Below are 11,176 nucleotides of genomic sequence, written 5' to 3'. Positions count from 1 at the left end.
AAGTTCAAAATGAAAATTTTAATAGATTTTAAGAAACAACAAAATAAATTGCTTCAAAATTAGTTCACATACTGCTTCACAGAGCAGCAGGTCCCTTTTTCCTTTGCTGAAACTCGACCAGAGAGCTGGGTTTCCGATTCCAAAGAAAACACCACACACACCGGATATTACGAGGTTATAGAGGCACAAGGTGGGGGGGAGGGGGGGGATGACATCTTACAACATTAGAGTTATATTCAGATCATTGCCCAGTGCCAACCGAGTTTTCGCTTTGTTGGGTACCAGAAATACTGAGTCGCAGAACAGGGTGGGGAGGGGGTGAGGGTGTATGTGGGCGGGGTCAGTGCATAAGGGCGTAGGCTTGCCCGAAGTGGCCCAGGTTCTCGCAGGACTTCAGCCACCTCTGCACGTTGGGCGGGGCAGAGGGGGCGGAGCCGGACTGTCGCACGCAGCAGGCGCACACGATGTCGGCCAGGGAGAGCTCCGCCCCCGCCAGCCAGGGGCTCCGCCCCAGAGCGGCGTTGAGCGCGCGCAGGACCGCCGCCCGCTCCTTGGCCCCGCCCTCTGAGAGCTGGAAGAGCGCCGTGTCGACCCAGGCGTCTGACAGCGTGGCGGCCGCCGCCTCGCGGGGCCCCGGGGACAGCAGGCCGAACAGGAAGCGCGCCACGTTCCCCTCCCCCTCCACTGGGCACATCGTCTGCACGCTGAACTTCATTTGTGTCTTAGGCACTGCGGGGAGAGACAGGGGGAGAGACAGGGGGGAGAGACAGGGGGAGAGACAGGGGGAGAGACAGGGGGAGAGACAGGGGGAGAGACAGGGGGAGAGACAGGGGGAGAGACAGGGGGAGAGACAGGGGGAGAGACGGGGAGAGACGGGGAGAGACGGGGAGAGACAGGGGGGAGAGCCAGAGGGAGACGGGGGGAGAGACAGGGGGGAGAGCCAGAGGGAGACGGGGGGAGAGCCAACGCCAGAGAGGCACAGAGAGAAGGGGGGATGAGCGAGAGGTGAGAGGGGGAGAGGTGAGAGAGGGGGAGAAGACAAATTGGGGGGGGTGAAGAGGAAGAGTGGAGAAAGTGAGGTGAGTGTGCGGATGGGAGGGTGAGAAGGAGAAGTGGAATGAGATCAAGGGAAAGAGCCAGAGGGAGTGACAGATAGGATGAAGTGTTAGGTGGCTGCGTAATCCACTGCATAACCAAACTTGTTATATCAAACAGTGCTGCACATCTGTTAGAAAAGATCTAGAAATATTTCCGGAGGCAACTGAAGTAACCAGGCCACTCTGCTCTACGCATTATGCGTATGAAATCACAATTAACCTACTTCTAAGAAAAACACTGGAGCCCTGTCTTTTAAGGAAATAAGGCTGTGCAAGGCGATGGGTATCAAATTAATTAAACCTGCATTAAACGGAAACGAGTGCATTCGGGGAAAAAAATCCCCATGCACGACAGCAATGCAGTCTTGGCCTTAACAAAATGGCACATGCTGTAATTAGGCCCTTCAGGAAGTATGCAGCCCTTTGGATCACATTTCTGTGATGCTGAAACTTTCAACCTGAAAGGTCAAATTACAGTATAAATGATACCGGTGATTTTTTTTCTGTAGTAAAGCATTCTACACATCAAGGTGAAACAAAGACATGGAAACAAATCCAAAATAGTCAGACATATCCAATATTCCTGAGATCGCACCAAGACTAAGGTTAATCTGAAAGATATCATATTGTAAGAAAGAATTTGGAACATTCTGTGTAAATTTGGAATTCACTGTGTAAGGGAAGGGGGGAAAATGTACATTCAATCTATTCAAATTCCTATCTGAAAACTTGGGACGAATACTTTTGAAAGGCAATATCAGATTTAATTTCAAATGTCTCATACATTAAAAACAGTGCGAGGGTTTTAATGGAGCCCAAGCCAAGAGACATGCTGGAAAAGCACTCCACAGTCCTGGTGTGTGTCTGATAAGGAGTCAGGTCATTGATGGAATTTCTAGAATGCCACTAAACCTGTCCGGCCAAAGCCAAGCCTACCACACTAGATACGGTAGATACAGAGATTTCTGTGTGTCTGTACACATACACATGCATGGCATAGCACTGAACCAACCACACAGCCTTTCCTACGCATACCCAAAATGTACATACACTCATCTCCGAACATAAAACGCATTATAACTTTTTAAGTCGATAGGCTACAGCAGTAGAAGTCTAAAAAAAAAAGTAGTCTAATAAAGTGCACTAGGCTGATTAACCTCTCCGGCCTTGTCCGGTACATCAGACCCCCCCCTGCCCGTCTGCGAGGCGGCAGTTCTCTCTTACCGTCCTTCCATATGAGCGTGAAGCCCAGCTGGAAGTGCTGGCGGGCGTAGCTGTGGGAGTGGCGGGGGCCCAGGCAGGTGAGGAGTGGTGGGGCCACAGCGGGGATGGAGGAGTGCACATGGACGGTGGAGAGGACGCGGTACCTCTGGCACAGCAGACTGTGCAGGACCAGCAGGGACAGGGGGGGCCGGGAGGGGTGCGCGTTTATCACCAGGTCCCTCAGGGCGCCCGGGTCCTGCCATTAACATCAGGCATGAGCGTCATTAGGGAGGATATGCCAACGACACTCTGGATCCCAGCACTCTTTACTGGAAACAGGACACAGTGTGTGGTACCAATTTGCGTGCTCAATTTGATGATCGTTGTTAGCCGTTAAGGAAAATCCGGATCTCCTTAAACATTACAATGGAGGTTCTTATCCAGCTCTATATAAATGTGTTTCACCAACCAATAAAGAGGTCTCTAAACCATAGCCTCTATAATGATACCGTGATGTTGTGATGGTAGAAAAACATTACAAACGTTATTTTTGGAGATGGTAGGTTTTGCGTGACACCAACAACATTCACCTCACGAAACATGAAATTGTTACTGCAAGTTTACAGAAACTTCTTAAAACACTGCCAGTTCATTGTGGCCACAATATCAGTCAGCTCTACCTGGGCGGATAGATGATGATGAAGAAATCAAAACGAAACTGAACCTCCCTCACAGCCTATAAAGGAAGTAACCATGGCTCAGTGCGCAAGCATTTTCTTTTTCCATTGAATGACTTGGAACGTTCATGAATAATTCATAACAACCGCCCTAGCTTGTTTTGTGACAAACGCAACAAAGCAGCGTGGTACTCCAGCAAATAGGCTCGATAATTCAGAAAATATAAATAAATTAGGGATGGGCATTTTCAGTATTTTCACATCGATTAACTGGCCATTTCGGTCAAGTGTCCAATTTGGTTAACTGATTAATCGATTAAACCATGCCCCTAAATAAATTAATGAAAAATTATGTAGGACGGATGCCCATGGCAGAAGTTATAAAGACTTACATTTTAAACGTATAACTTATAAAACAGTGTATATTTATTTCAGGAAAAGCATAATGTGCTGTAACGCGATTGCCAGAAAACACATAGGCTTCCGTTAGTTTTTGTTTGTCCATGTCTTTAAATATGGTGCACTAATAATATGCAAGTAAATTAAGGCTACGCATCCAAATATATCATTATGAGGCCTATATGACCTATTGATTTGCGAATGTATGCTGTTTTCCTATGTGCTGACAGGCAATTGACAGGTTATTCTATATTCAAAAGCTAAATAAGACGAGTTTCAGAGACTTGTGTCAAAGGGATAAACTGCAACGACTGGTAGAGCCAATAAAAATGATAGTGGAGTGTCATTACATGTTTAAGCCAATGAAAACTATTATGGGGCGGGGTTACATGCGTCACTCCGCCCAGGCGTAACTCCGCCCCATGCTCCAGGCCGAAGCGAAGGGTACTGAACAGAACCCCACTTGGAGTGGCCTCCATATTACCTGCTGGCATTTGACATTATATTAATGGCATATTGCAGATGCTCTTATCCAGAGCGACGTACAGTTGATTAGACTAAGCAGGAGCAATGCAGGGTTAAGGGCCTTGCTCAAGGGCCCAACGGCTGTGCAGATCTTATTGCGCCTACACCGGGGATCGAACCACCGACCTTGCGTGTCCTAGTCTGGGGACCACCACGCTACAGGCCGCCCCCCTTGAAGCATGGAACATAGGAAGAAAGCATACGAATCGGAACCGGACCCAGCCTGAGCGATTTGAAGCCGTAACCCCAATCAGGCCCTTGCTCGCCCACAGCTCACCTTGCCCAGGAGCGAGTCCAGATCGGAGGTTCCCGTGAGCACGGTGCTGGCGCTGCCCTGCTGGGGGATGGTGGTAGCATCCAGGTCTGCGTCAGGCGTGGTCACGGTCTTGGCTATCCCTTCCACAGCGGCCTTCAGCTCGTAGAGCCGGCGCATGATCTCATCCTGCCGGGCCTCCAGCGCCTGCATGGCCGGGTCCACTTCCCCGTTCTGAGAGACGAAGAGGAGCAGCACGGTTATCCAGATACATTACTGTCATTAATTTCACTGTTCACCGTTCTACAATCATGTTCGTTTACTTGTATAAACAAACACTAATGTCATATTTGAACCATTTTGCTATGGCAATGTACTTAAACATGTCATGCTCCTTTGCCGAATTTGAGAGGAGGAGGGAAGGGAGGGGAAAGGCAGGAAGGAGCATGCCAGAGAGAGAAGGGAGAGAAAGTAAAACTCAACCACAGGTCCCTCCTGTGAGCGCTCACCAAATGCTGCAGGTCAAATTCACCAAGCGCAGACCTCCAATCTGATATACGTCAGAAAGCCATATAGTATTGGTGTAACAACTGAGTGAGAACAGGACCATCCAACTGATATGTCTCAAGTCAGAGCGTTCTAGCCTCACTGCTCTCTGGCTAGTCTTCATAAAATGTATGGCACATTATGTTCCGCATCTGTTCAGCGCTTCTGGGTGTTAACCGAAAGGATCCCGGTTTGACAACAACAGAAGCTCGGGGCCAAATACTTCGGCAGCAAGTATAACTTGCATATTGCCAACAGGCATAAAACATGACCTTTCTGATTTTCACATGCTTATACCCCAGTCTGTCACAGTTTTGCTGGGAGATATTTTCATATCTACAGTGCAAGCTATGCAAGGTAGTTGAGCTAAACTCATGGCCATCAAATCTGAGTAAACTGAAATTTCGCAAACATAATGTGAATGTTATGGTATTGGGCTTTTGATTGTGTATAGTAGTAATGAAAGTGCAAAAAAAAAATTAATTGATTATACGATGCGTCTGCACTCAGTGACCGCTTTATCAGGCAGCCAAACAGCTTGTTAATGCAAATATCAAATGCATGCCGACATGGTGAAGAGGTTCAGTTGTTGTTCAGACCAAACATCAGAATGGGGAAGAGATGTGATGCAAGTGACATTAACCGTGGAATGATTGTTGGTGACAGACTTCCAAAATATGCAGTTGGCAAATAAACACGAAATAGAGTGTTCACTGAGTGTATAAGCGTCTTAACGCTTCCCTATCTCAAGTGGTCAGTCGTACAACACCAACCATAATCTATACGATTCGACCCAAGGCTAAGTGAAAGTAAAATTTCCAGTGAAGATATCATGCCAAGACTGCCTTGAACTGTGACTGTCGCGAACACATTTTCTAACGTCCTGAAAACCCGCAGGCAGGATTGCATCAGCCGCAGGTTTGACTAGCTTGTCTATGCAGCAAATTTGCTAGCTACGCATGCTGGTACTGGAACTGCTATCAAAGACAAATGAATGTGTGTCTGTGGCAGACAGCCAACTTAATCGAGCGAGCTAGCTACCTACTTGTGTCAACGCTCATAACGTTAGAGAAATAAAGGACTGCATAACAAATAATGATTTAAGCAAATTAGATTACACTCCGATAGTACTAACACGCTAATCAGTACGTTAATGGATGTTTTGCGGGGAGGCGAATCCGACCCCCTAATCATGCAATCAAAGTGCATGACAGCGTTAGGAGGTCATTATTTCATAATTTTAAGAGTGTAAATTTAGTTACCTTCTGCATACGTATACATACACCTTTCAATGTAACTAGCTTTGGGCTGTTTTATTCGAAAGCTAACGTTACTCATCAGCTAGCTAGCTGGTTAGCTTATTCGTTTTGTGCACTGCATGGCTTTCAGCATCCCCATGGCCGACTGGAAGTTACCTGATGCGCATGCTCGCCGAAGTCGCTTCTTGACGCGTGGACATTTGGTAACTTGTACATGCAGGTTGGTAAATCAATCTTTATGTCACCACCACTGGTCGGCTTTACCTGGTACATGGGCATGACTTCAGGCGACTACCTCGAAAACAAAAAAAGGTTGGGACTCCTTAAAATCCACTTTCGCCCACGAGCTACCCGTATGCTCGCGTCCCGGTTCACCAAAGGAAAGAGGCTAATCTCTATGATGTCACATCCGGTATGAAATTTCACAAACAAAGATTGTGCGAATTTACAAGATCTGTGGCTACCTCTAATATGTAGATGCCTGTACTATTTTCGGTTTCAGTTTTGAGCCAGCGTGTATTCACATTGTTTTTAAATAGTCCATTTCACACCACCGCTAACCACAGCGCTCCAGAGTTCAATAAATTCATCCAGCCTTGTGGAAACCACAACAGGTTACAGACTGGATTTGTGACCTGAACTCTTGGGGTTATAGTATCAAGCCCGTACACTCTCTTCACTGTTGCCAGGCCATAAATAGCTGGTCTCATTATACTGTAAGTCTATGTGCCTGATGCACTTATGCAGGCTCTGATCCACAAGAGACAAAGGGTTACTATTGTCTAGGTCTCAGTTTTAACTGGATGATAGATCATTTCTAAGAAAATAGCATTTGTGTCATTAAATAAAATGTGGGGCGGCCTGTAGCCTAGTGGTTATCGAACATGACTGGGACCCGCAAGGTCGGCGGTTTGATTACCGGTGTAGCCACAATACGATCACAGCCGTTGGGCCCTTGAGCAAGGCCCTTAACCCTGCATTGCTCCAGGGGAGGATTGTCTCTTACTTAGTCTAATCAACTGTACGTCACTCTGGATAAGAGCGTCTGCCAAATGCCATTAATGTAATGTAATGTACCCGTATACAGTACATTCCATCAGTGCTCATATTTACAACCAAGAAGTAGTCCTACCTGGCTCTGCCTGCAGGTGGCAGTGCATTTCTGTCAAGTCATAATCATTATTCATAAACAGGAAGGAAAGGGATGTGTACATGTCATCCATTCAGTTCAGTGAGAAGACAAATACTCTCCAAAAAGGAAATTGAACACCCATTTATAAAGGCCATTAATGTGACGTGATATGATCATTAATCATACAGCACATTTCCAGTAGAGGGCAGCGTAACACCACCTTTTCTAATATCAAAGTCCTTGGTGATTAGAGTCCAGCCTGTTGAGCTGGAAGCTATTTGACCTGGAACGCTGATTAATCGTTTGACATATTGTACTTGTGAAGGTGAAGGTGCCTGGGTGAAATACAGAATCTCCCTCCTCCTCTGCTCTTATAAGCATTATTTTCAATCTTACTCTTAAGACAAATATATCCAGAGAAAGTTGAAATAGCTCTACTGTACTCAGTTTTGATTGATTCTGCTGAGGTTGATCAAGGATAACATAAGAAAGTCATAAAACGTTATTATTACCATCATATCTTTGTGACAGAAATGGCCTTAAGTCCTATTACAGCATGGTGTAATATCACAGTATATCTCACAGGCCAGGGTATGACAGGGTAAGAAGTTTCGGTATAGTTGGTGGGAGATTTGGAGTCTGCCATTACCCAGCCAGTGAAAGTGTGAAAAAGGTCAAATGTTTGTGTGATGCTTGTAGGGGTGATGGTCACACATCCCTACTGTATTATGAAGCCTGGGAGGCCTTGAGGACCACAGACAGTAGTCTCTTCTTCACTGCTTTTCAAAGCCATTCCTGGTTTGAAGGGAGATGTCAGTAATGTTGTGGGCCCGAGGCAGGGAGGAGGACAGGCACCTGCCTGTTTCAGCTCGTCATGTTTGCAGAAGCTTGCAGCACATAAAAGGCTAGGCTTGTGTGTTTCTCACTCACACTTTTAGGCTAGCTGATGAAAAGCGCACTGATGGCTTCACTGGTCCTTGTGTACTTTTTTTTTGGTTCCTGTCCTCTTTCAGTCATGGAAACATGTCTTGTTCTGCTGTCCAACAAACCCATTTTGCCAGAGTGTTCTTGCCAACCTCCTCCTCTCTGCCTGCGCCATCAGATCTCTGCACCTCTTCCAGAGTGCTGCTGCTGGTCTGAACTCAACCATGTCACTCACCTGGCTATCTCCCTTAGCTTGCAGCAAATTCAAAACATTGTTGCCGGCCTATTAGGTGGCTAAAGGAACAGCTTCAAAAGATCATCAGGCCCTACACCTTTCCATTCTGCTGCCTTTGGACATCTGGCACCTCACCCCTGCATACCTGCACTTCCACGTCATGAGTACCATATGTTTCTGCCCCCTCTGGCTGATGTTATAGGTATAGCTGTGTAAGACTACCGGTCTAAACGTAACACTGATGTTCTCCACTGCTCTTCATCACTCTGGATAAGAGAATCTGCAACATGGTTGTAATGTAATGTGACCTCTTAGCCAAATGAGTGCATGACCTCACATATTCACTTACTGCTGTGTGCAGTATGCTTGCCTGCTACACCAGACCATGGTCTGCAACTCTAACATGTAACTCTTTAATGCAGAACATGCAATAATTTGTTTTCCAGAAGTCTAGAAACTCGGTAGGGAAATCTGACTTCTATAAAACCTGTCATATAATTGCAGTTCAAACATAAGAAGCTAAAGAAGCTAAACCCAGCATGTACAGTGTTGGTAGTGTAGTTTATCGAAATGTACTATGGACAAAGCCATTTAGAAAAAAAAATTTTTAAGAAGGATGGAAAATTTGCGCCCCACATGTGCCATTCGATGTGAACGCGGAACGAAAATAACAATTGGTGTCGCAAACAGGCGTGTCACTTCTTCACACTCACAAACACAGAAGGAAATTTAATTAAAAGCCACGGTTGAGTTTGGTGTTCACAGGACTTGTCCACTGTAAATTATTCAAGGTTTTGCGAGGTCCTGACATCAGCCCCGTGTGGCCACCCAGAAACTTGTTAAACAATGGGAGGATCCAGTGGCCTGTTGCCATGTCGACCAGGGAAGCGGAGACCGGCTGTGGTTTGCAGAATCATGCCAGAACAAGGGCGTCAAGCGAAACCAAACACAGGCTCCCACAGTAACAGCTAACTGTAAAAGCACCGTGAACCTCATCACTGTTTGTGTTCTGTTCATTCGAACCCCAGTGGTCAGAAGATCTGAGGAAACGCATTAGCTGTCCCAAAGTGAGATCTGTTTCCTTGAACATTTGACTCAAAAAAATGGGTAAACATATAGACGTGTTTGAATGAATGTATAGGGGCATGTAAGTATATTTATAATTTTTGTAAATGAATGTTTCTTTTGGAAATGTATATTTTTTGTATATCTATTATTGTTTGATGTGTTTAGGGATTAAAGGGGTAGGAGTACATAAGTGTTACTTCTTCCTACTGCTTTTCACACATGTAAATAGGTTTAAGATGAAGTGCTGGTGGAGGGAATTTATGATGTCTTTTTATATTTTGTTGTTCATTTGTTTTTAATGACTCTTTCTGTTTTGTTACTATTTTAGTAACTATGTTCGAAATAAAGATATCAAATCAAAAATCTAATCAAATCAAAATGATCTAATTTTCTGACATCCCCATATTTGAGGAAGACTAAAGTTAAAAATTATGCAATGCTATGGCTAAGGGTGGAGTAGCCTGGTACTTGTAGTACTTTTACATACTGCATACACACGCATAAACACACGCGTGCACACACACACACACACATACAGTGGGCTCCTGAATTATTGGCACCCTTGAAAAATATGCACAAAAAAGGCTGTAAGCTTAAAAGAAAATAGTTATTGACGTAAGCTTTATTTCCCAACAAGTGTAAAACAGTGTGGTTTATAAATTATTCAATGGAATCTTACATTATTTCACATAAAAAATGTATTTACCTAAAAAAAAAACCATTCCCTATGTTTTACACCTTTTTATTACCGCCCTTACAGTGCCAAGTGGTATGTTTATCCATTTTTATGTATTTTTTGTACCCATTACCCAACTGCATTTTCTGAATTGATGCTTCTTTGGCTTTTCCCAGGCTAATGGTTGACAAAGGGATTGTGCATGCTTGTTCCCTCATTTTTATATGCTAGTGAAAGTTATGGAATGATACAATATAGTTCCTTTGGACTGAGAGTAACTAAACTAAAATTTTATTGCCAATTTTCACTTTGTTTGATTTTATTTTGAATAATTGTTAGGGGTGTGTGATAACGTGGGTTTATTGAACAGATGTAGTTTCACTGTACTTGAGTTTACCGGTTTTTATTCAGTCTCACGTAGCTTACAGATTCACCAATGTGTCACTGCAGTTATCACTCTTAATCTCTATCTGTCAACCCATCAACTTGATAACCTTAGGGGTCAACTGTACCTCCTTATGGTGTGGGGTGGTACTGCAGGTAAGTATAATAAACAGGTAGTCAGTATACCACATCCCTCCCCCCTTAAGAGTAAACTACTCGGGTGAGCTTTAACCTCAGTCTCTGGAGGGTGAACCGCAACTGTCTCAGCAGGATCAGAGACTTCTCCTTCCACTGAAGCAGGGACTGTTGAGTCTGCAGACAAGGCCTCAGCTGCTTGCTCTGGCTCCTGAAGAGTGGTAGGCTTCTCCATCACATCCAGCATGGATGTCTCGTCGGTCATTCTTGCATGCCGTCTCCGGATTTGGTCAACATGACGTCTCATGACGCGTCCATCTGCTGTCTGTACCGTGTAGGATACAGGTCCTGTGTTCTGCTCCACGACCGCTGGTACCCACTTGGGCCCGTAGCTGTAGTTACGGATGTACACCTCATCACCAAGGGAAAAACTTCTCCACTTACTTTGTGCGTTATGTTGTTCCTTTTGTTTAAGTTGTTTCTTACGTATCTTTGACTTCACGTCCGGCAGTAGAAGATCCAGTGTTGAACGTAGTCTCCTGGACATCAGCATTTCCGCTGGTGACAAGCCAGTAGTGGTTTGCGGTGTGATTCTGTAATTGAACAGAAATCTTGCTATTTTTGTTTCTAAAGTGTCTCCTTTTATTTTCTTTCTACCTTGTT

At 45.0% G+C, this 11,176-nt stretch overlaps 1 protein-coding gene across 4 annotated transcripts; it reads right to left on the bottom strand.

Annotated features, from left to right (window-relative positions):
- On the bottom strand, nt 1-6,378 carry aimp2 (aminoacyl tRNA synthetase complex interacting multifunctional protein 2). 4 transcript variants are annotated; one of them, XM_061223018.1, is made up of 5 exons: nt 5,963-5,996; nt 4,664-4,704; nt 4,179-4,388; nt 2,322-2,556; nt 1-729 (listed from the first exon to the last, which is right to left on the bottom strand). In XM_061223018.1, exons 1-5 carry the CDS (start codon nt 5,979-5,981, stop codon nt 341-343), a joined length of 894 nt encoding a protein of 297 aa, XP_061079002.1. In that variant the 5' UTR covers nt 5,982-5,996; the 3' UTR covers nt 1-340. The 4 variants fall into 4 exon arrangements, with proteins under 4 accessions (XP_061079002.1, XP_061079003.1, XP_061079001.1 ...); XM_061223019.1 differs by lacking the exons at nt 4,664-4,704; nt 5,963-5,996 and adding an exon at nt 6,224-6,378; XM_061223017.1 differs by lacking the exons at nt 4,664-4,704; nt 5,963-5,996 and adding an exon at nt 6,116-6,363.
- Nucleotides 6,379-11,176: the final 4,798 nt, after the last annotated feature.

Source organism: Conger conger, chromosome 16, assembly GCF_963514075.1.
Source record: "Conger conger chromosome 16, fConCon1.1, whole genome shotgun sequence".
NCBI lineage: Eukaryota > Metazoa > Chordata > Actinopteri > Anguilliformes > Congridae > Conger > Conger conger.
The sequence above is the reverse complement of the archived record's forward strand: the minus strand, read 5'-3'. Positions and strand labels throughout refer to the sequence as shown.